At 38.1% G+C, this 20,767-nt stretch overlaps 7 protein-coding genes across 7 annotated transcripts; 5 read left to right on the forward strand and 2 right to left on the reverse strand.

The window, feature by feature from the left end:
• The first annotated feature begins 1,176 nt into the window (after positions 1–1,176).
• LOC134830305 (ferritin light chain) lies at positions 1,177–3,120 on the forward strand. Its single transcript, XM_063843733.1, has 3 exons — positions 1,177–1,336; positions 1,464–1,576; positions 2,212–3,120. Exons 2-3 carry the CDS (start codon positions 1,474–1,476, stop codon positions 2,811–2,813), a joined length of 705 nt encoding a protein of 234 aa, XP_063699803.1. The 5' UTR covers positions 1,177–1,336; positions 1,464–1,473; the 3' UTR covers positions 2,814–3,120.
• Positions 3,121–4,227: 1,107 nt separating this feature from the next.
• LOC134829690 (methyltransferase-like 26) lies at positions 4,228–5,116 on the forward strand. The gene is made up of 2 exons (XM_063842906.1): positions 4,228–4,342; positions 4,407–5,116. The coding sequence occupies exons 1-2, from the start codon at positions 4,239–4,241 to the stop codon at positions 5,074–5,076; spliced, it is 774 nt and encodes a 257-aa protein (XP_063698976.1). The 5' UTR covers positions 4,228–4,238; the 3' UTR covers positions 5,077–5,116.
• LOC134829689 (zinc finger protein 626-like) lies at positions 5,106–6,750 on the reverse strand. Its single transcript, XM_063842905.1, has one exon. It carries the CDS (start codon positions 6,664–6,666, stop codon positions 5,182–5,184), a length of 1,485 nt encoding a protein of 494 aa, XP_063698975.1. The 5' UTR covers positions 6,667–6,750; the 3' UTR covers positions 5,106–5,181.
• Positions 6,751–6,837: 87 nt separating this feature from the next.
• Positions 6,838–14,809, forward strand: LOC134832618 (serine/threonine-protein kinase tricornered-like). Its single transcript, XM_063846709.1, has 5 exons — positions 6,838–6,965; positions 7,232–8,124; positions 8,179–8,342; positions 14,271–14,437; positions 14,498–14,809. Exons 1-5 carry the CDS (start codon positions 6,929–6,931, stop codon positions 14,611–14,613), a joined length of 1,377 nt encoding a protein of 458 aa, XP_063702779.1. The 5' UTR covers positions 6,838–6,928; the 3' UTR covers positions 14,614–14,809.
• LOC134832617 (chromatin-remodeling ATPase INO80) lies at positions 8,990–14,167 on the forward strand. The gene is made up of 3 exons (XM_063846708.1): positions 8,990–9,175; positions 9,406–11,301; positions 11,366–14,167. The coding sequence occupies exons 2-3, from the start codon at positions 9,457–9,459 to the stop codon at positions 14,120–14,122; spliced, it is 4,602 nt and encodes a 1,533-aa protein (XP_063702778.1). The 5' UTR covers positions 8,990–9,175; positions 9,406–9,456; the 3' UTR covers positions 14,123–14,167.
• Positions 14,803–15,546, reverse strand: LOC134832619 (uncharacterized). The gene is made up of 3 exons (XM_063846710.1): positions 15,410–15,546; positions 15,279–15,350; positions 14,803–15,221 (listed from the first exon to the last, which is right to left on the reverse strand). Exons 1-3 carry the CDS (start codon positions 15,446–15,448, stop codon positions 14,895–14,897), a joined length of 438 nt encoding a protein of 145 aa, XP_063702780.1. The 5' UTR covers positions 15,449–15,546; the 3' UTR covers positions 14,803–14,894.
• Positions 15,547–17,593: 2,047 nt separating this feature from the next.
• Positions 17,594–19,741, forward strand: LOC134831155 (zinc finger protein 845-like). The gene is made up of 2 exons (XM_063844815.1): positions 17,594–18,845; positions 18,902–19,741. The coding sequence occupies exons 1-2, from the start codon at positions 17,705–17,707 to the stop codon at positions 19,549–19,551; spliced, it is 1,791 nt and encodes a 596-aa protein (XP_063700885.1). The 5' UTR covers positions 17,594–17,704; the 3' UTR covers positions 19,552–19,741.
• Positions 19,742–20,767: the final 1,026 nt, after the last annotated feature.

Here is a 20,767-nt window from a genome sequence, read left to right on the forward strand (position 1 = left end):
ATTATTAACATTTATTTTTACATAAATTTATCTTGTTTATATCATCAAAATTTATTTTTTAGAGATGTCTTGATTTGATTTTTTTTTATTGATACCAATGAACTTTAAAAAATCAGGAATTAAACCAGAACGATTTATCAACTATGCGAGTTAACATTTTCGAACATAGAATGATTGCCGCCTTTTTTTATAACACATCCTTAAAATATGCAATAAACTTTAATTTTCACAAATGCAATGAACCTAACATTTTTCGAAAATACAATGCATCGAATGCAGTAAAAAAATAAATAATTTTTTTATTGTAAAAATATTTTCCATTTTTCCATTTATGAGAAGCAAAAATTACAAAATATTATGAAATAGGAAAATAAGTTGAAATTTCACTTAAAAAAAAATTATCGTAAAATTTAATGAAACTGCATCATTCCTTTAATTTTACTCCCATCCATGCGTTCAAGAGTCCAATTTTTATCTTATTTACTAAAAATATGTACTATTTACAAACTACTTTATGTGATAAGAAATTATTTCACAAAAAAATGGAGAAACTGTACTGCCTTCTAAACAAATTATTTTCGAAGAGAATTCGCATAGACTTACAGGCATACTTTTTGCTGCCTTGTAGATAGACAGAAACTTCGACAAGTTTATAGAACGCACATTGTTTACGTTATCATATGATTCATATTGCTCTTTATTCCCCTCCTGAGAACTGGCAGCAAAGGCATACTTTTTCTTAGGGGTTTCGAATGTTAAAATAAGGCGACTCTTTCTTTTAATTTTTGGCTCATAAATGATTTTTTCGTGATTCTTATTGACAAAATTTGATAAATTTTAGTCAAAAAAAAATTTTTGACCGAATAATATTGAAAAAAATCACCAAATTTTTATCTTTTAAGTCGAACACCGATAAAAAATTTTGTTTTAAAAAAATTTTCTTACACCCCTAGTCACAACTACAGAAAAACTCTTTTGTTTGAGGACATTTGTAGAGCAGGGCCGTTACTAAAACTTTCTTTCCCCCTGTAAAGTACCTTATTTGTTCTCAAATTCATAAAACTACATTTGACGACTGGCAATCTCGGCCCTTTGATGTCATTGAAGTCCCGGACCTGCGGAGTGGGGATATTTTGCGTTTGTAGTGGTGCATGTTTTTGGTTCACTCTCTGACATTTTCATCGAATTCAATTATTTCGTATTTGATAAACTGGAAAGAAAAGACGTAAATTGGATTTATTGGAGTCCGAAAATACAAAAGAGTTTAAATTTTTATTGTTGTCAACCAGAAAAGCAAATATCTTTGAAATAAAAAGTCAATTGTTGGATAAAAAAGGTACGTAGTCCACTTTAAACGAAATAGAAAAAGAAAAAAAATAATCTGAATAAAGACCTTGATAAACTTGCAATGAAACGACCGATTGAGAACACTTCCTTTAATCGTGATTTTTCTATTTTTACAGCTATTTCAACATGAAATTATTCGTTTTCGCCGTCGTTCTTTTGAGCGCCACCCAAATCCGGGCTGAGGAGTCCACAGCTCAATACTGTCAAGCCAAAGACGTTCTCACGGAAGGTAAGTCGACGTGTTTTGTTGTTTTTTTTGTGTCTTTCTTTCTATTGTTCTATCCCGTTCGAGTTCTCTCGTGCTCGTTTCACTCGTTTCTCGCTGCTCTGATTCGGAATAAATTTTGCTTAAAGGGCACGAGCGTACTTTGGTTCTCATAAAACCGGATGGCGTTCGCCGGGGACTCGTTGGGCGAGTCCTTCAGCGGTTCGAGGATCGACAAATGCGGATTGCCAAACTCGAAATGATGCATGCGTCAAAAGATTTGCTCGAAGCGCACTACGCCGAGCATCGTGAACGACCATTTTTCGCAGGATTAGTGGAACGCATGACTTCGGGACCGGTTGTTATGATGGTGCTCGAAGGTCCAAACGTGATCTCGGTTGTGCGAAAAATGATTGGCGCGACAAATCCAGCCGACGCTTTACCTGGGACGATTCGGGGGGACTTTTGCATGGAAACAGAGTCGAATCTCGTGCATGCGTCGGATAGTGCGGTGTCAGCTGAACGGGAAATTGCACTCTGGAATGGATGTTAATACTCGAACGTGGCGTACCTGAACAAATTTTAACATTCCTTGATACTCGAATAAATCGCAAATACTTAAAACGGTCTTTTAATGTTCCTTTTTTACACATTTTCAGGTCAAAAACGCCTCCAATGTATGTCATCTCGCGTCGCTGGTTTCGAAAAGGACAACGATCTCGGACAAAAACTCGTCAACTATGCCTGGGATCAAATTGCCGCCTCATACGATCACCTCTTGTTGTCCGTGAACTTTGATACCTACACCAAAGATCGTCCAGGCTTTGAAAAATTGTACCGTGGATTGTCCGATGCCGCATGGAACAAAGCTCTTGAGGTCATCAAGTACGTTGCTCTTCGTGGTGGCAAACCTGACGTGTCTGTTATTCAAGAAAATGTTTCGGGCAAGACCGTTCAAGCATCCGTCTCGGAATTGGCCTCGTTGAAGGAAGCTGTCAAAATTGAGAAATTGCTTTCGCAACACGCCCACAACATCCACAATGAAGTCCAATCGCACCATAAACTCGAGAAGAACCAACTTGACGCTGGCATGGCTCACTTTGTCGAAGAGGAACTCATTGAGCAACAAACTGAGAATATCCGCAAACTCGTTGGCTTACATAACGATTTCCAGACCCTCTTGAATGGAGAGCCCGAATGCATTTCCAACAAAAACACGCAATTGGCTTGCTTCTTGTTTGACGAGTACCTCCAAAAATAAGCACTTTTAGCACGTAAAATGGACTGATTGATACTCTGATATTCCTAAAAACTAAAATTTTCTGTTGCTATCCAAACTTTTTTCGATAATTACTTCAATTCTCTTCTAAAATCCATTATCAAAAATGTTCAATAAATAAAATTATCTGTTTAGACATCAAATAGTATTGTTTGCTCCCCCTGATTAATTGACATACGATGACTCTCCATTCTAGCAATAAGCAAAAAAAAAATACTTGTAGAATTAATAAAAATTTATATAGATGAAAAAGAAAGAAAGAAATAAAAATTGTGATCATATAAAAGTACTCGAACATCTTTTTCATTGTGAAATCGTCCAAAATTTAGGACATTGGCATCGGATTTTTTTTCATTTTTAAGCTAAACAGCTAACAATTGCTGCTTCTTATCTAATCAAAAGGTTCATTGTCTATCGGTATCTCGCAATTGATTACATTCATTTGACTATTCATGTGCACCTCAATTATCACGTAGACTCTTGATCAATAAGTTGAGGCATGATTTTTGTTGGACATTCATGATCTAGATAAGACGAGGCTCCGACACAAAGAAACACGATGATAATTTTTTTTCAACAGTTTTGAGTTTGTTTCTAGTAACAAATAGTATTGGGATTATCATGCAGAAGATGTGATAAGGTAAAGTTTTGATAAAATTATCGTCGATGGGGGACAAAGAGAGCCGTGACTCAGATTGATCTTACTAAAGTTAGAATGCTTTTTTTTTTGTTCTTGAGAAATCATTTTAGCTTTAAAATGACAATTTTTAATTTTTTCTGATAATTTTTTTTAATCTTTTTTTCAACTTTGGAGAAAGTTTGAATATTTTGAATTATTGATTTTTATTTTTTATCTAGCCGATTAAAATTTATTTTCACCTTTTCTTGTCTTATTTGAAAAATCAAAAATCCAATTGGGCGAAAATTGTCATCCGTTTCATGAAGTTTTTTCATAATTTTCCGGGATATTTTTATTAAATTTCAATTTCGAAAAATTTTTGATTTGTATTAAAAAAAAAATTTGTTTAAAAAAAACTTTTCAAAAACATTTTTTTCATCAAAGATCAAAAATGTATAAAAAATATATTTTTGATAAAAATTGTTTAAATTTGGTTTTTTATATGAAAAAGTATTTCAAAACAATTTTTTTTAATTTGTCGTACAAAAAGCTCAAATTAAATTTCGAGTAGCTTTATTTTATTTTTTTAAAGTTATTTATCTACTCAAATTGTTCAAAAAATTTATTTCAGAAATATTTTTGTATCATAAACATATTTGGGGAAATTAAAAATTTTTAAATGTTAAAAAATTACCATGATTTTCAAATAAATTAAATTTTTAAAAATATTCATTTGAAATACCTATTTCATCATTTTCATCTTTTTATATATAAAGCTCATCTAGCGAATGTCCTACGTTTCTTGTTGTTTGTCAGAGGTTGACAATTTTATCAGTGGACTGTTTGCATATTTTATTTCTTTTGAAAAATTAGTGAATTTTATAATCATGAGGTAAATTTTTGACCAAAAATTCTACTGGCACAAATTTTTAACTCAAAATTCTAATTAATTTCAGTAAAAAACTGTGCAATCCATCAGCGATGCGAAATCGCGAAGCAATCCTACAAGTGTTACTAAAACACATCGAACCGACCTTCAATGGACTTTTCCTCGAAATTGCTTCTGGCACCGGAAATCATGTGGATTTATATGCCCCTAAATTTCCCAACATCAAATTTCAACCTACAGACATCGATGAACGTTCAATTGAATCAATTCAGGAGATCGCCAAAGAATGTTCAACTAAAAACATTTGTCCACCGATGTTTGTTGACATTCGAAAACCATTCACTGAATGGGGGAAACCTGTTGATACGGAAGGACCATTTCTCGTAGGGACCTCCCATAAGGATTTCTCAGAGCTGGAAAATTGTTTTGACTTCATGTTGAACGTAAATATGATTCATATCTCAGAATTTGCGTGCACTGAAGGATTATTCGCGAATGCCGGTAAATTATTGAAGCCCAAAGGAAAGTTGTTCACGTATGGACCTTATGCGGAAAATGGAGTTTTGACACCGGAAAGTAATGTGAACTTTGATTTAAGCTTAAAATCGCGTAACAAGGATTGGGGAGTGAGAGATATTGTTCATTTGGAGGAAGTTGCGAGGAAAAATGGCATCAACTTGGTTGAAAAAGTGGAAATGCCGAGCAACAATAAGTGTCTGGTGTGGCAAAAAGCTTAAAAATTTAAATTTTTTGAATAAAAAGCTTTAATTCCTACATTTTTAATTGTTATTGTTTAACAATAATATCAACATATTGCACTTCACTTAAAGTCCCTGCGAGTTTCAGTTGCTTGTCGTTTGCTCTGCAACTCCCGGCGTCGTCGTTGTTGATGTCATTTTCCGCGGGACACTTGAGTGATGTGCATGCACGTGATACTTTTCGAGAATTTCCCCCACTCGGGCAAGTGCTTTTTTGTTCATGACCGTTCCTGGTGGCGGCAATTGATATTCCGGATGCGAGTGACTGCAATGCGCTCTCAGTGTTTTGTTTTCTAAGAATTTCTGTCCGCACACGGGGCACTCGTAGTTCCGTTCTTCGTGCACAGCCTTGTGTTTTCGCAGCGCTTTCATGTTTTTAAATGCATTTGTACAAATTTCACAGACAAAGTCTCGCGTTTCGGCGTGAGTGGCCATATGGTCTTTGAGACCGGCCCTGAACGAAAAGCGTTGCCCACAAATGTCGCAACTGTGCGGCTTTTCGCCCGTATGGATAACACGATGCTTCTTCAGTTGCGCATTTGTCATGAACTTTTTCTCGCAAATGTTGCAAATATGCTTGTAGTTGAAGGTGTGGAAGCGAATTTCATGGGTGCGACGCGTTCCTTTGTTCTTGAACGTTTCGGGGCAGTAACGACAATTGTACGTGAGATTCTGATGTTTGAATTTCATGTGACCCGTAAGGATGTCTTTTGACTTGGCACGCACGCCACACAAGTCACAGATATATTCGCGATGATTGTCTTCGTGGATACTCTTGATGTGCTCCTGAATTGACGTGTTGAGCATAACTTTGGCGCAGTGCGGACACAAAGTCTTTTCGCGATTCCGTTTTTTGTGTCCGTGTCGCACGTGTTTGTCAAATTCGTCGGCATCCGTGAAGGTTCGCGTGCAATTTGGACATTTAATTTCTTGCGGCGCATGCAAAACTCGATAATGATTACGAAAATCGAACTTTTTCGTAAACACCTTCAGGCAAATGGAGCATTCGAGTGATAGTGGTTGCTGTTCCTGCTTTGTTCTTTTGGTTTTTCGTTGTTTCTTTGCGGGAACGAGTTTCTTTTTCGGTCGTTTTCGTAAGTTGTGTTCGCCAGTTGTGGATTCCTCGTCATCCGTATATTCGTCGTCATCATCATCACCCCCTGAATCTTCGGATTTCCTGAATTCCTCGTCTATTTCTTCTTTCACAACCGCTTCTGCCACCACTGATGCCCCAAAATCAAAATCCATTGGCGCTTCTTCCTCCTTTATCATCAAATCCGCATTTTCCGTTCCTCCAACAATGATTGTTGATTGTTCGATCAGAGTTCCCAAAAGTCTTTCGCTCTCCTCGATTTTCATCTTTAACTCGTACGCCTGAACCAAATTCATGCCACATCCCTTGCACAAACGTTGAGGTCCCGTGCCGACCAGAACCAATCCCGACAAATTCTGATAGAGCTCCGTGTAGGAATGCACTTTTCCGAGAACTTCAAAGGTGCTGCTGAGCGAAATCGGCCATTGTGGCTCATTGAGACAGATGCGGCAGCTGTCGGGCGTTACTTCTGGCATCTTGTAGCAGCCAGGTGTCTCACAAATCAGTGAAAATTCAGAGATTTTTCCGTGGAACTCTTCCAAAAAAAAAACGTAAACAAGTTTTTTAGAGTCCCATGGCGAATTCTGCAGCATTGAACTGGTCCAGGGCACAATTCGACAAATTATTTTTTGCATGCTGGGTCGTGCATCAACATTCGCATTCGGGTGATTCAAGTGTTTTTGCTCCACCATAACAAAAGGGTTTTTAAATAGTTTAGTAGCAGTAAAATAGTATTAAATGGACGAAATTAAAAGGTTCAGCGATCACACCTTAGGTAAGATCATCAGCGGAGCCCTATTTTCAGCCCGAATTAAAATAAGGTCAAATTATTTTCCTTGAACTTTCATTACATATTTTTGTTTTTCTTCGATTTTTCGTCTTTTTATCAATTTTGAAGCCGAAATTCCTTTAAATTTGCTTCAAAACTTCAAGAAAATGTTTGAACTTGTTAAAATTTTGCATGAATTCCACGAAATTTGCGTGTGATTGAATTATTCAACACGAAATATCGACGAATCTAATTATGAAATTCCTTTGTAGACAAGGCCACGAAAGCCAAAGTGACTCTCGAGAATCATTACAGCAACTTGATCAGTCAGGCTGGCGAACGAAAGCAACGTCTTGCCAAATTGGAGGCTGCCCTGATGGAGGAAAACCTCTCGGAGCAGCAGCGAAAGGAGAAACTATTGCAGCATGCACAGAAGGAGACGGAATTCCTTCGCCTCAAGCGCAGCAAACTCGGTGTGGAGGATTTCGAGGCACTGAAAGTGATTGGGCGCGGTGCTTTTGGCGAAGTGCGTCTCGTACAGAAAAAAGACACGGGTCACGTGTACGCCATGAAAGTGCTCCGAAAGGCAGACATGCTGGAAAAGGAACAAGTGGCTCATGTCCGGGCTGAACGTGATATTCTCGTGGAAGCGGACCACCAGTGGGTCGTAAAAATGTACTACAGTTTCCAAGATCCCATCAACTTGTACTTGATCATGGAATTTTTGCCAGGCGGCGATATGATGACGTTGCTCATGAAGAAGGACACGTTATCCGAAGAATGCACGCAATTTTACATTGCCGAGACAGCTCTTGCAATCCACTCCATTCACAAGTTGGGTTTCATTCATCGTGATATTAAGCCAGATAACTTGCTGCTCGATGCCCGAGGTCACGTCAAGCTGTCAGACTTTGGGCTCTGCACTGGCTTGAAAAAGTCACATCGAACAGATTTTTATCGTAATTTGTCACATGCGAAAGCCAGCGATTTTATCGATACGTGTTCGAGCCCCATGGATTCCAAGAGACGTGCCGAAAGTTGGAAACGCAATCGACGTGCATTGGCTTACAGTACTGTCGGCACGCCAGATTACATTGCGCCCGAAGTGTTTTTACAAACGGGATACGGTCCAGCTTGTGATTGGTGGTCTCTCGGTGTAATTATGGTAAGAAATTTTTTTATTTTTCATTGATAAAATACTAAGTTTTCATCTTTTTAGTATGAAATGTTGATGGGATTCCCGCCATTCTGTTCGGAAAGTCCTCAAGACACATATCGCAAAGTCATGAACTGGCGCGAAACGTTAATCTTTCCACCAGAAACTCCCATCTCGGAGGAGGCTCGTGATGCAATTGTGCGATTCTGCTGCGAAGCTGAACGAAGGTACGTGCAAATTATTGTTTTTCTTTGATATTTTTGCTATCTTTACGAAGAATCTTGAAATAAGTATTTATTTACATTTAAATTCGGTCATCAAAACTGGTTGAAATTCGAAACTGAAAAAGAGATAAGAATTAATGCGTCATTTTTAATTAAATTTCTTGATGAAAAATCAAAAAGTAATAAAACATCATTAGATTTCGAGAAAAATATAATAAAATTCTAACTTTTTCAAAAGTTCTTTTGGTTCTTTTTCGTATAAAATTATTTATAAAGAACCCGAATTTAAACAAAAAAATTTAAAATTTTTAAAAGAAAATCCCTAAAATGTCTTAAATTCCCCAAATGAAACTTAACGGTTTTTCAATAATTTTTCAAAAATGACATTTCTGACAATCAGTTTTGACAGTTCGATCCCTTTCAACGTTTTGTTCAGTTTTTGGACATTTAACAGAAATATTTCCTCAATTTACTGTGAATTTTACCAAGATTTAATTATATTTTTGAGTAATTTTGAAAGAAAAAGTGTTAAATTTTGAGTTTCGTGAATAAAAATTTTGAAAAAGTGTGAAAATATAAAGTTAAAGCAAGGAAAAGTTGGAAAGTGGTGCGACGCTGCAAGGGATTTACCCCGACTTGTTATGGTCGACTTTACGAATACAGCTTCAATGTCATAAAAAAGAAATTGGATGGCCGTAAATTCACAGCGTTGTGTTAAAAAAAGTACGGAAAAATCAATAGCCGAATTAAGTGGAGTTTTCCGATAAAATAGCTGAAGAAAACGGGCGAAAATTGGCTAGTGGCACTTTGGGAGCGTTATTCCGCAAAAACTAGAGGTAAATATTTGGGGATTTGTGAAAAAATCCAGGGTAAAAATGCAAACAATGGCAGAGTAAAACACAAGGTTAATTGAACGGGGTTATGTAAAGTGAGCGTCATCAATTAAAGTCGCTCGTAATTGCGTATCGTTCGTGCGGCGGAACTTGTGTTTTACAAAAATGTTCGCGATGCCGGGTTTGCGGCAAACACTTTTGGCGGCCAAGTAATTTTTTCACCTTCTTCGCAGATAATCCACGCTCCACCACACACAAAGCACACACTTCCGCCTTCCGGGGACATGGAAGTGGAAAATTTCGATGATGGCACGTCGTACATGAAAGCCTTGGAAGCGGCCTTGGACATGACGGCCTTTAATGCGTACGCCCACAAAGTCCTTAATGGGCCCGTGGTGTGCGACGACGACGATTCGAGCTCGAGTAACGGCGACAGCAGCAGCAACGACGACGATGCCGAATCCGATTCGGAGGACAGCGAAGAAGCGCGTGCCGACAAACTGAAGCGCAAACAACTGATATACAATTTTTCGTCGATCGGACCGGATCGACAATGGCTCAAAACGATGCTCATGAGTGACACGAGCAGCAGTTCTGACGAAATCTCCGACGAGGATGACTACATCAAAGACATGCTCAAAAATCACATTCGCGAAAAGCGAATTCGCGAACGATACCATCAAAATCCCAGGAGAGCCCAATACGGCTATTACAGCTCTTCGGTGCTTTCAAAGAAAGATTTTTACGAGCAACATCGACAAACGATCCTGGAGGCGCATCGTCGTGGTCCGAAGAAACGAGGACCAAAGCCAGGAACGGTAAAAGCGAAAAACGCGAAAAAAGAGCGAAAGATCAAGAATGAAGCTGATGACCAGTTATCCGACATTATGGACCCGATTGACTGGGAAGAGCATTTAAATGACATGGCAAACATGGACGGCGGCGACGTTTATGGCTCGAAATCCACAAGTCCCTTGCCAGGAAGCACACCGAAGCCAGGAATGCGTGGGCGACGCAAATCGAGTTTCCTCAAGACGCCCGAAGCGATGGCAGCTAGACGTCGTAAAATCTGGCAGATAATGGCCAAAAAGGAAATTGGCAAGGTACAACGTGCAAAAGTCAACAATCACAAAGAACTCGTGACGGGAGCGAAACGAGTGGCGACACTTTGCATGAAAGCCATGCGACAAAAGGCGATGCAATCGCAGAAAGTTATGAAAGAGACAATGTGGCGAGCGAAGCGATTAACGCGTGAAATGCAAACGTACTGGAAACGCTACGATCGAGTGGAACGTGAAACGAAACGTCGCATGGAGAAAGAAGCAGAAGAACAACGAAAAATGGATGTTGAGCTTATTGAGGCGAAACGCCAACAGCGAAAACTTAATTTCCTCATCACGCAAACGGAGTTGTATGCGCATTTCATGTCTAAAAAGTTGGGATCGGGCTCGCAAGAAGAACAATTACGAATTTTGAGTCAACTGGATGAGGAAGCGAATCCCAGACTCGCAACAATTGACGATTACGACTCGGAAACCATGAAAATCAAGGCACAAAAGAACGCCTCAGACGCGTATCTCACGGAACGAGCGAGAACCAAACTCTTTGATAGCGTCGTCTCGAATCCGCAAAGTGTTCCGAGCATTCCAGTGATGAAAACTGACGAAGAAGGACGCATTGTTGAGTTGCCCCAACCTTCGATGTTCCGTGGAAAGCTCAAAGGTTACCAAATCAAGGGTATGACATGGCTCGCAAACTTGTACGATCAAGGCATCAGCGGAATTCTCGCCGACGAAATGGGTTTGGGCAAAACGGTTCAGTCGATTTCCCTGCTGTGTCACATTGCCGAAAACTTTGGCGTGTGGGGACCTTTTCTCATTATCTCGCCGGCATCTACGCTGCACAACTGGCAACAGGAAATGGAACGATTTGTGCCAAATTTTCGCGTTGTTCCTTACTGGGGCTCGCCCAATGAACGCAAAATCCTACGTCAATTCTGGGAACAGAAAGATCTCCATACAAAAGATGCGAGTTTTCACGTCGTAATTACCTCATATCAGTTGGTTGTGTCTGACTACAAATATTTCAACCGAATAAAGTGGCAGTACATGGTGTTGGATGAGGCTCAGGTAAGAAAAAAAAATTTTTTTCTCATAGTTGATGAAATTTTTCATGATAATTTGTCATTTTTAGGCAATCAAAAGCTCCTCATCCGTTCGATGGAAGCTGCTTCTCGGTTTTAATTGTCGCAATCGACTGCTTCTCAGTGGCACACCCATTCAAAATAGCATGGCAGAGCTGTGGGCATTGCTGCATTTCATCATGCCGACACTTTTCGACTCGCACGAGGAATTTAACGAATGGTTCTCCAAAGACATCGAATCTCATGCCGAAAACAAGACTGGAATCGATGAGAAGCAAATTTCGCGGTTGCACATGATTCTGAAGCCGTTCATGTTGCGTCGCATCAAAAAAGATGTGGAAAACGAATTATCCGACAAAATTGAGATTATGGTTTATTGTCCGTTGACGACGCGTCAAAAGTTGCTGTACATGGCGTTAAAAAAGAAAATCCGCATAGAAGATCTTTTGCAGTACAGCAGGGGTTCCAGTGATGGGCATCACGACAAAACCGTCACCTCTAACTTGATGAATCTCGTGATGCAATTTCGTAAGGTGTGCAACCATCCCGAACTCTTTGAACGACGTGACTCGAAAAGTCCGCTCGTTATGAAAGTCGCTGAATATCTCATGCCACGTTTGGTCTTCAACGAAGCCTTCTTCGAACGGGCAATTCCGAGCAAAAAGCATTTATTGTACAACAAATTTAGTATTTTCAAAGCCGAGAACGTGCATCGTGCGATTTTTCCACGACACAAAAGCGATAAAAGTGTCAAATATTGTCGTTATGTCGACTTAAATTACGACAACGCATTCAGTTTTGTTGGCATTATCGAACTGACACCTGGGGAAATTGAGAAACTCACACTCGGGGGACTCATTTACTACTTTAACAATTGCGCGACATTGCGGGCACGTCAAAAATTGCTCGCATATCGCAGTAAATGGTGGTGCGGTAACAAAGTAAACTTGCTGGAAGCATCGTACGCAGCTCCGCTAGCAAATGTCGATTCGGACAACATTTTGCATGAACTGCTCTTCACTGCCTACTCAACGAAAGATAGTACAATTTATACACACTCCACCCACATGTTCCATTCCATGCCCGAGTCGATGGAGCATCGTATCATGCGAAGTAGACACCAGCCTGTAAAAGCAGAAACAACAATCAAAACGGAAGAACCACCAATTCACGACACGCGATTGCGTTCGCCGATGAAGTCCCCGACGAAATCGCCGCTGAATCAACAATTGACAATCAAGTCACCCACAAAGACCCCAATTTCGGGTCCAAAAAGTCCTAACAGTGCTCATGTTGCTCTTTTACCCGAATTTCCGCATCGCTTTAGACCGCCTGCTCTCATCCACACTTACAAGACTGAAATGCCTCCGTTCGTGTACAACTTGCTGCCGCGCATTCAGACACGAGTTCGTCGTATGTACTGTGAGAGCAGAGAAGCAGCGTGGTTGGCAATTCGCACGGATCAAGCCGACAATCCTGATGGTCAATCATTGATGACACAAGCTATTGACGCCTCCAAACCGCAAAAGGGATGGTCAAATGTCTCGATTCCCGATAAACAAACACTTGTCTCGGATGCGGGAAAACTCGCCGTTCTGGATTCGCTGCTAACGAGATTAAAAGCCGAAAATCATCGTGTCTTGATCTACAGCCAAATGACAAAAATGATCGATTTGCTGGAAGAGTACATGTGGCATCGCAAACATCGTTACATGCGATTAGACGGTTCGAGTAAGATTTCGGCGAGACGTGATATGGTCGCCGATTTCCAGACACGACAAGATATTTTCGTGTTTTTGCTGTCGACGAGAGCCGGTGGCTTGGGAATTAATTTAACAGCTGCTGATACCGTTATTTTCTACGATTCTGATTGGAATCCCACTGTCGATCAACAAGCCATGGATCGTGCGCATCGCTTGGGACAAACGAAACAAGTGACAGTTTATCGTCTAATTTGCAAGGGAACGATCGAAGAACGCATTTTACAAAGAGCCCGTGAGAAAAGTGAGATTCAAAGGATGGTTATAAGCGGCGGAAATTTCAAACCAGACACACTGAAGCCGAAAGAAGTTGTGTCGCTGCTGCTGGATGACGAAGAAATTGAAACGAAGTACAAACAAAAGACTGAAGAACGAAAGAGCACGGAGGAAAACGTCAAATCCGACAAGGAACGCGAAAAGAAACGCAAACAAAACTCGCAGCTAAACAAAGATCAAAAACGCCCACGAACTGATGGCTTGCTCGACGCTGAAGATCTTGCATTTTTAATGGATTCGGGGCCACCGAGTCCCGTGTTAAGCGAAAATGGCAATGGCAACACTCTAAATCTCACGACAGATAATAATGGCGCCGCTGACGATTCCAGTAACGAAGCACTTGTTGTCGATTGTGATCGTTCGGGCTCAACGACACCCGTTTCCTTCCTCGACGGGCACAAAAAGCCACGACGTCGACATCATCCACGTGGTACAAAACGCGGCAGACCGCGAGGCACAAAGCGCGGCGGATGCATTGCCGGTGGCATGGGAAGACCAATTGACCCGAATGCTCCACTCACATCGCAAATTACGGGTCTTCCGATTCCCCCACCGATCAAACGAGGGCCTGGAAGGCCGCGAACGAAACCACCAACGCCTAAAAACCAGGGACACCGAGGACCGGGAGCGCCTCGAGGACCGCGAAAACAAAAACCTTTGGCTGTTCCGCTGGGACAGAGCCCGATAGCGACACCGTTGCAACAAAGTCCTGCCGTTAGTCGACCAACGAGTCCCGGGAGTGCAGAGAAACCGCCACTTTCATTTTACTAATTACGACTTTTTAATTTAATTGATAAATAAAACTTTGTTCGTACAACAAACCTATTTAATTAATGAAAAATTGTCTTTTTATTCACAAAAAAATGAAAAATTTTAAAAATATTTTAATTTAATAATTTTTTTTACTTTTAAATTTCAGGCTTGGATCACAAAAAGGTCTCGAAGATGTCAAATCAATCGCTTTCTTCCGAAACTCAGTCGATTGGGAGCACATTCGTGAACGTCCAGCAGCGATACCCGTTGAAGTCAAGTCAATCGACGACACCTCCAACTTTGATGATTTCCCAGATGTTGACTTAGAAATCCGTAAGTTTTAAATTTTTCTCAAAAATTCGATAAAAATTAACGTTTTTTTGTATTTAACAGCTACAGCTCCAAGTGGCCAGGAGACAGAGGTGAAGAAAGATTGGGTTTTCATCAATTACACATTCAAACGGTTCGAGAACTTAACACAACGCGTCACATCCATGAACAAAAAATGAATTCTTTTAGCAGAGCATGTACATATAAAAAAAAGAAATATTTATGAATGATTGAATTTTTAGGTTCAATTTCAGTAAAAATAACAAATAATTTTTGTGAATGTTCCCTCGTTTTTTTAAGTAGTGAAATTTGGCCGATAGATAAACAAGCATTTTAAATCGAATTATTAATTATATTAAAAAAATATCATTTAATCTTAAAAAATATCACTTTTAGTTTTATTTTTTTGACAAAAGATTGACACTATAGGTAATTCAACGAAATAAATTTGTATGAAGGCTCATTGGTTTTCCGAATTTTTAAAGAAATCTTCCGTTCGAAAGACTTCTATGGGAACAAAGGGTTGATTTGTTCCTTGTTGTTCCTCTTTTTGGGTGGATTTCGTGCGAAATAACACATTTTTCAACAACGATGCAATACGATTGTCCGAGATTCCGAGTTCTTTTTCTGCTGTCTCGACTTGTTTCGTGAGGGCACTGAGATTGTTTTCGACAATATCAATAAAGTACTCGAGATCGTCGATTTTCTTGCACATTTTGTAGATTTGATCCTTTTTCGATAGAATTGCATCGATGTTTTCCTTGGCATGGGATGTACTTTGTTTTGTCTAAAAAGCAAAATATATGAAATGATAAGAAAAATGCATTAAAAATTAATTTCTTACAGCTATCATGACACTTTCGACCTCTTCAAGTCGGATTAACATCTCTTCCAGAGTCGATTGAAGTGAAGTGAGCTAAAAGTACAAGAGCATTTTTATGGCTTTCGTTTGAAAGGATAGTTGGCTGAACTTACACTCTCATCAGGATCCCATTCTCTGTCTGGTGTGGCCATGTCTTTACTATCTACGACGCATTTTTAATCCAAATTTTTATAAAAACACAAACTTTTGAGATTAAAACTCTTTTTTGTGTGAGTCCGGTGTGAGACGAATGAGTTTGATAAGGCTGATACAAAAATTAAAAATGTTTTCGATTACATGTGTCATTTAAGTTGAAGGAATTTTTAGAATTTTACAAGTTTTTGAATATGATTTGAATATGAGATCAGAAGGATACTTTTCTTTATAGATATGACAATTGTTATAGTAGCAAAAATAATATTATTGTAAAATAACTCGACGATTCTTTCATTGGTGACAACAACGAAACGTGCTCGACAATATTACCAATTTTCAATTCCTCTGAAATCAATTCCTCCAATGAAAATTAATTAAAATAATTCCGTTAGATTAATTTGAGTTTTTGTATTGAATGTAATACTTCAGTTTCTTATGTTTGATTTTGTTTTAGATCATATTGTAACTAAGAATTGTCGTAATAGGGCAAAGTCTAATATTCCTTTATTCAGTAAATAGCTTTACTTAAGGTAATTCTTTAACTGAAAGAATTACTTGAAGAGATTGTTAAAATGAGTTTGTTAGTACCCAAATTTTTTCAGCTTATTCATCTCAAACTCAGCCAATCTCACTTAATTGCTTTGTTTCATGTGAAATCTTCAGTTCAGGACCCTCTCTGAGGCTTAAGGTTCGACAACCCTTTTGAACGTACCCCTTCTTCAATTTCTGCAAAAAACCGCACATCGAATATTTAGATTTACTAATACAATGTCAACAAATCAAAATATTTGGTTCCCTACTAACATTATGGGATGAAGCCCGGTTCATCAAAATTTTAAAAGTTTTCGAACAAAAATCTCAAAAAATAATTTTTTTCTATTTTTTTGGCCATAGCTGTATTATTATTATTATTATTCAGTTTCTTATGTTTGATTTTATTTTAGATCATATTGAAACTAAGAATTGTCCCAGGCGAGATCGTTTCAGTTATGAATCAGGAAAATTACTCATGAATTCATATTACCACGGTAATAACGTTCATAACCGAAATTTGATTATGAACGCATTATGAACACTATAGCGTGTACGTAAATTTGTACGTGTATACGAGAGAATTATGAACGTTCATAATATTCATAATTCATAATTTTCGTGTGATTCATCAATAGTGCAAAAGTTGAGTAAAATCCTAAAATATGACATTCGGAAATAAAAAATTGATTGACCTTTTTTTAAATTTTTGGAATACTTGCTCCCGTATGATCAAATATTTAAAATTTATTGTTGGGAGTTGCTCGAATTTCTAAATCTAATTTAGAAAATTTTAATATAAAATTACATTATGAATGTTATGAATCAATTATTACCATTTATGAACGTTATGAACGTTCATGAACGATATGAACGCATATTTGTACATAAATTGGTACTTTTATGATTCATAATGGTTATGAATTTTTTGTAATCCCGCCTGGGAATTGTCGTAATAGGGCAAAGTCTAATATTCCTTTATTCAGTAAATAGCTTTACTTAAGGTAATTCTTTGACTGAAAGAATTACTTGAAGAGATTGTTAAAATGAGTTTGTTCTCAAACTCAGCCAATCTCACTGCCAATGTCAACAAATCAACCCTACTAACATTATGGGACTCATCTCTTATAAGTGAGTCCTAATCAAAATTGATTGACCTATGAGGCTGACTTTTAGTTCATGCTTTATATGTTTCTTTCATTTGAATTTGAATTTCATTTGACCATGCCCCGTCAAGAACTGGAATTCTTTGATATTAAGTTTATAATTTTAATCTATTCATTGTGATTTCCTTCCTCAACTTAGATCGACGAGGTTATACTTTACCGCGTTACTATCACTTTCTAAATTTACTCAATGGGTGTACCATTTGTTTTCTCCTTTTTTGTGAATAACGAACTTAAAAAATAAAAAAAAAATAATAAATAGTGATACTTACTAAAAATGCACCTACTAATTTTCCTATATATTCAGATCCCTGATATAAGATGTCCCTCCCCTCGAGATTAAAATTAAAAGTGAGAAAACCTGAAACACTTTCGATAATTGTATTGGCCTAATTCAAAAGTAAATACCGAGAAAGGTGTTTATTTGTTGTCTGAGGAAAAAAAGTTAAAATTGACTAAAAGTTGTTTTTCCTCGGGTTTTGTATTGCATTTTGTATGAAAAACGGCGTAATCTCGTGAATTTGTGACTTTCGCACACGAGCAACACACGCAGCAATGCGGGTGAATAGTAAAAAGTGTCGAATTTGTCTAATTGACAATCCGCTGGATTTTGTCTCGCTCAAAGATGATTGTACGGCGGAGCAGAAAAACTATTGGGAGCTCTACGAGTACGTTACGGGCTTCAAAATTGACGAGAGTGGTCCGCAAAAGCTCTGCAAGAAATGCACAGACGATTTACTCGTTGCGCTGGAGTTCAAGAAGCGCTGCGAAAAGAGCGAAGAAATCCTCAGTGGAAATGTTCGAGTCAAAACAGAATATTTGGAGGAAAATTTTGTGGAGATTGAAACGAAAGCGGATCCTGAATCGATTTTGTTTGTCACAAGTGAGAACTGGGAAGAGGAACAAGCAGTGGAGAAACCGGCTTTTAAACGCGAACGCTCCGTGATTTCGGAAGACGATGACTCAGAGTATGCGGATAATCAGTCAGACAGCGATTCGGAAACTTCTGATGATGATGACGATGAGGAAAGACGGGAAAAGTCACACAAGTCCAAAAGAGCAGTTACTTGTCCGTATTGCGTTCACAGCAAAATCTACAAAGACAAGGATAATTTGAGGAAACATTGTCGCAAAGTGCATCAAGATCAAAAACTAAAGTGTCCGGAATGCGATGAGAGCTTCTATTTGGCGTACCAGTTGAAACGGCATCGAAGAACGGCACACGAAAAGAAATCCTACAGTCGATCCAAGTCGTCGTACGATCCCTCGAAGCAAGAAAAGTCCATTTGTTGTCATTGCGGTAAAATTATGGCGGCACATTACATGGATAGACACATCAACGATGTCCACTTGAAGGCTCACGTTCAGTACACTTGCGACATTTGTAAGACAATAATGCACACAAAGGGCGGTCTCATCTCGCACATGCGACGCAAACACATGGATGTCAAATACGAGTGCTCGTACTGCAAAGAAGCCTTCCCGAGCTACGGTATTCGGCGAACACACGAATTGCGCTTCCATACTTTTGCCTACAAGTTTTCGTGCAATTTGTGCGGACACAAATTCATCTCGAATCGGGATTTGAGGAAACATCGTGTCACGCACACCGGAGAGAAGAACTTTAGATGTGAAATTTGCGGTATCCAAGTGTCGCGAAAATCTGTACTGAATCTTCATATGGCCGTGCATTCAGGTAAGTTTTCAATTTTTATTTTTTTTTCAGATTTTTAATTATTTTTTTTCTTTTAGATGCTCGTCCATTTTCCTGCGAAATATGTTCCGCCTCGTTCAAAACAAAGAAAGCACTCAAAGTGCATTACGGCGTTCACAGCGAACGCAACTACGAATGTCCCGTTTGCAATCAAAAGTTCTTAGTGAACCAAGCCATGCGTTTGCATGCGCAAAAACGCCATCCCGATTACCAACTTCCGCCGCCCGGCACAGTCATGAACAAGAGTGCCCTGGCTCGCATCCAGGAAATCAATGCCAAGTATAACGTCAACTACAAGACAACGCCACGAATTTATCCGAAGCTAGAGCCAGGCACGGTACTCGATCCCGCAACAGGTCTCATTACGGGAAGCGTGTCGTCCGACTCGGAAATGGCACATGCTGCCGCCAACATCGCCAACGAACAAAAACACGAATTGCAATATCCACCGGAATTACAGAATAACATTTATCGTCCACGATTAATGGATGACCAACAACAACAACAGCAGCACCAACAACAACAACAGCACAGCATGCTGGGAGCCATGCAAGTGCAGCAACAACTGATGCCGATGATGACGCATCATGGTCACAATTCAGCTGCAGCAGCGGCGGCGGCGGCAATGATGCACAGTCCACTGAGTCAAGTCACAAGTCCCGGAGGCAGTTCCATAGGTGGCCAATAATTCCTTCTCATTCACACACACACTCGTTAAAGACATGAATTGAAAATCATCCATTAAATGCACTACACGACGGTAGAATATGAATTTATGTATCATCACATTACATAGCCACACATTTATAGGAGAGATGCTTGAAATTAAGTTAATAGTATTAAGTTCATCATATTAAGAAAAAGAAAAATACATTAGAAATTGAAAAAAATCGGAAATTTGAGTTTCAGTATTAAATTAGGCGTTAAAACTCGTTAAAGCTGTCGAAAAATTTTTGGACTTTCCTTTTTTAATTTTTTTTTTAGAAATTCTCAGAACGTAGATATCCAATGGATTTTTATTTAAAGCAAAATTAAATGAAATTAATTTTCTACTTAGGCCGTTCCAATTTTTTTTTGTAGCCCCATTTTAAAAGTCAAAAATCCAATGGGGCAAAATTTTTATTTTTTGGTCTTATTTTCATATTTTTTCAAGGAATTTTAAAAAAGCAAATTTTTAAATTTTTGTATTGAAAATCGTATTTTAACATGGATTTTCTTCGTTAAAATTTTTTTCAAAAAAATTATTTTTTAAATTTTTTGACAGTTTTTTGCGATTTTTTTTTTTTAATTTTTAACTTGAAATACTTTGAGATAAATTTTAAATTATCAAATCTCAATAAACCATAATACCATAAAATCTACACAAAAAACTGTTAATTTTGTCATTTTGTATGAAACAGTATTTCAATTTTTTTTTTTTATTTTGCCCCCCCCCCCCATTTTGAAAAAAAATTTTTGGGACAAAAAGTTCGAAATAAATTTGGAGCGGCCTTATTTATTTTTTTTAAAACTTTAAAATTTACTTTACAATTTTGCTTTTTTTGCAAAAAAAAAAAAAAAATGAAAATTTTGAATACAAAAGAAAATTCAAAATTTTATAAAATCATGAGAAAAATATTTTAGATGAAAAATTTTGAAAATTCATAAAATTTTCTTTAAAAAGTTATCAAAAAACAATTATGAAAAAAAACTTTGACTTAAATTTTTTAAGAAAATCTAAGAAATTAAGTATCAAAAATTGTATTTTGATAAAATCATGACAAAAATATTTCATATAAAAAAATTTGAAAATTCTTGAACTTTAAAAAAAAAACCGTTTTTGTTCAAAATATATAATTACCTCTCAAAATTTTTAAAAATTGACACGAGTAAATATGCAGTATTTTAAAAAATTCGATAAAAAA

This window comes from Culicoides brevitarsis, chromosome 2 (assembly GCF_036172545.1).
Source record: "Culicoides brevitarsis isolate CSIRO-B50_1 chromosome 2, AGI_CSIRO_Cbre_v1, whole genome shotgun sequence".
Lineage (NCBI taxonomy): Eukaryota > Metazoa > Arthropoda > Insecta > Diptera > Ceratopogonidae > Culicoides > Culicoides brevitarsis.

Bases quoted from the DNA above. Each gene is read 5' to 3' on its own strand.
- LOC134829689 (XM_063842905.1), bottom strand. From the start codon at position 6,666: ATGCCAGAAGTAACGCCCGACAGCTGCCGCATCTGTCTCAATGAGCCA.
- LOC134832617 (XM_063846708.1), top strand. From the start codon at position 9,457: ATGGAAGTGGAAAATTTCGATGATGGCACGTCGTACATGAAAGCCTTG. The intron at 11,302-11,365 runs GTAAGAAAAAAA...TGTCATTTTTAG, and splicing joins TGGTGTTGGATGAGGCTCAG to GCAATCAAAAGCTCCTCATC.
- LOC134832618 (XM_063846709.1), top strand. From the start codon at position 6,929: ATGGACGAAATTAAAAGGTTCAGCGATCACACCTTAG. The intron at 6,966-7,231 runs GTAAGATCATCA...ATTCCTTTGTAG, and splicing joins GTTCAGCGATCACACCTTAG to ACAAGGCCACGAAAGCCAAA. The intron at 8,343-14,270 runs GTACGTGCAAAT...TTTAAATTTCAG, and splicing joins TGCTGCGAAGCTGAACGAAG to GCTTGGATCACAAAAAGGTC.
- LOC134829690 (XM_063842906.1), top strand. From the start codon at position 4,239: ATGTCCTACGTTTCTTGTTGTTTGTCAGAGGTTGACAATTTTATCAGT. The intron at 4,343-4,406 runs GTAAATTTTTGA...AATTAATTTCAG, and splicing joins GTGAATTTTATAATCATGAG to TAAAAAACTGTGCAATCCAT.
- LOC134830305 (XM_063843733.1), top strand. From the start codon at position 1,474: ATGAAATTATTCGTTTTCGCCGTCGTTCTTTTGAGCGCCACCCAAATC. The intron at 1,577-2,211 runs GTAAGTCGACGT...ACACATTTTCAG, and splicing joins CAAAGACGTTCTCACGGAAG to GTCAAAAACGCCTCCAATGT.
- LOC134831155 (XM_063844815.1), top strand. From the start codon at position 17,705: ATGCGGGTGAATAGTAAAAAGTGTCGAATTTGTCTAATTGACAATCCG. The intron at 18,846-18,901 runs GTAAGTTTTCAA...TTTTTCTTTTAG, and splicing joins TCATATGGCCGTGCATTCAG to ATGCTCGTCCATTTTCCTGC.
- LOC134832619 (XM_063846710.1), bottom strand. From the start codon at position 15,448: ATGGCCACACCAGACAGAGAATGGGATCCTGATGAGAGT. The intron at 15,351-15,409 runs GTAAGTTCAGCC...TTGTACTTTTAG, and splicing joins AATGGGATCCTGATGAGAGT to CTCACTTCACTTCAATCGAC. The intron at 15,222-15,278 runs GTAAGAAATTAA...TTTGCTTTTTAG, and splicing joins TCGAAAGTGTCATGATAGCT to ACAAAACAAAGTACATCCCA.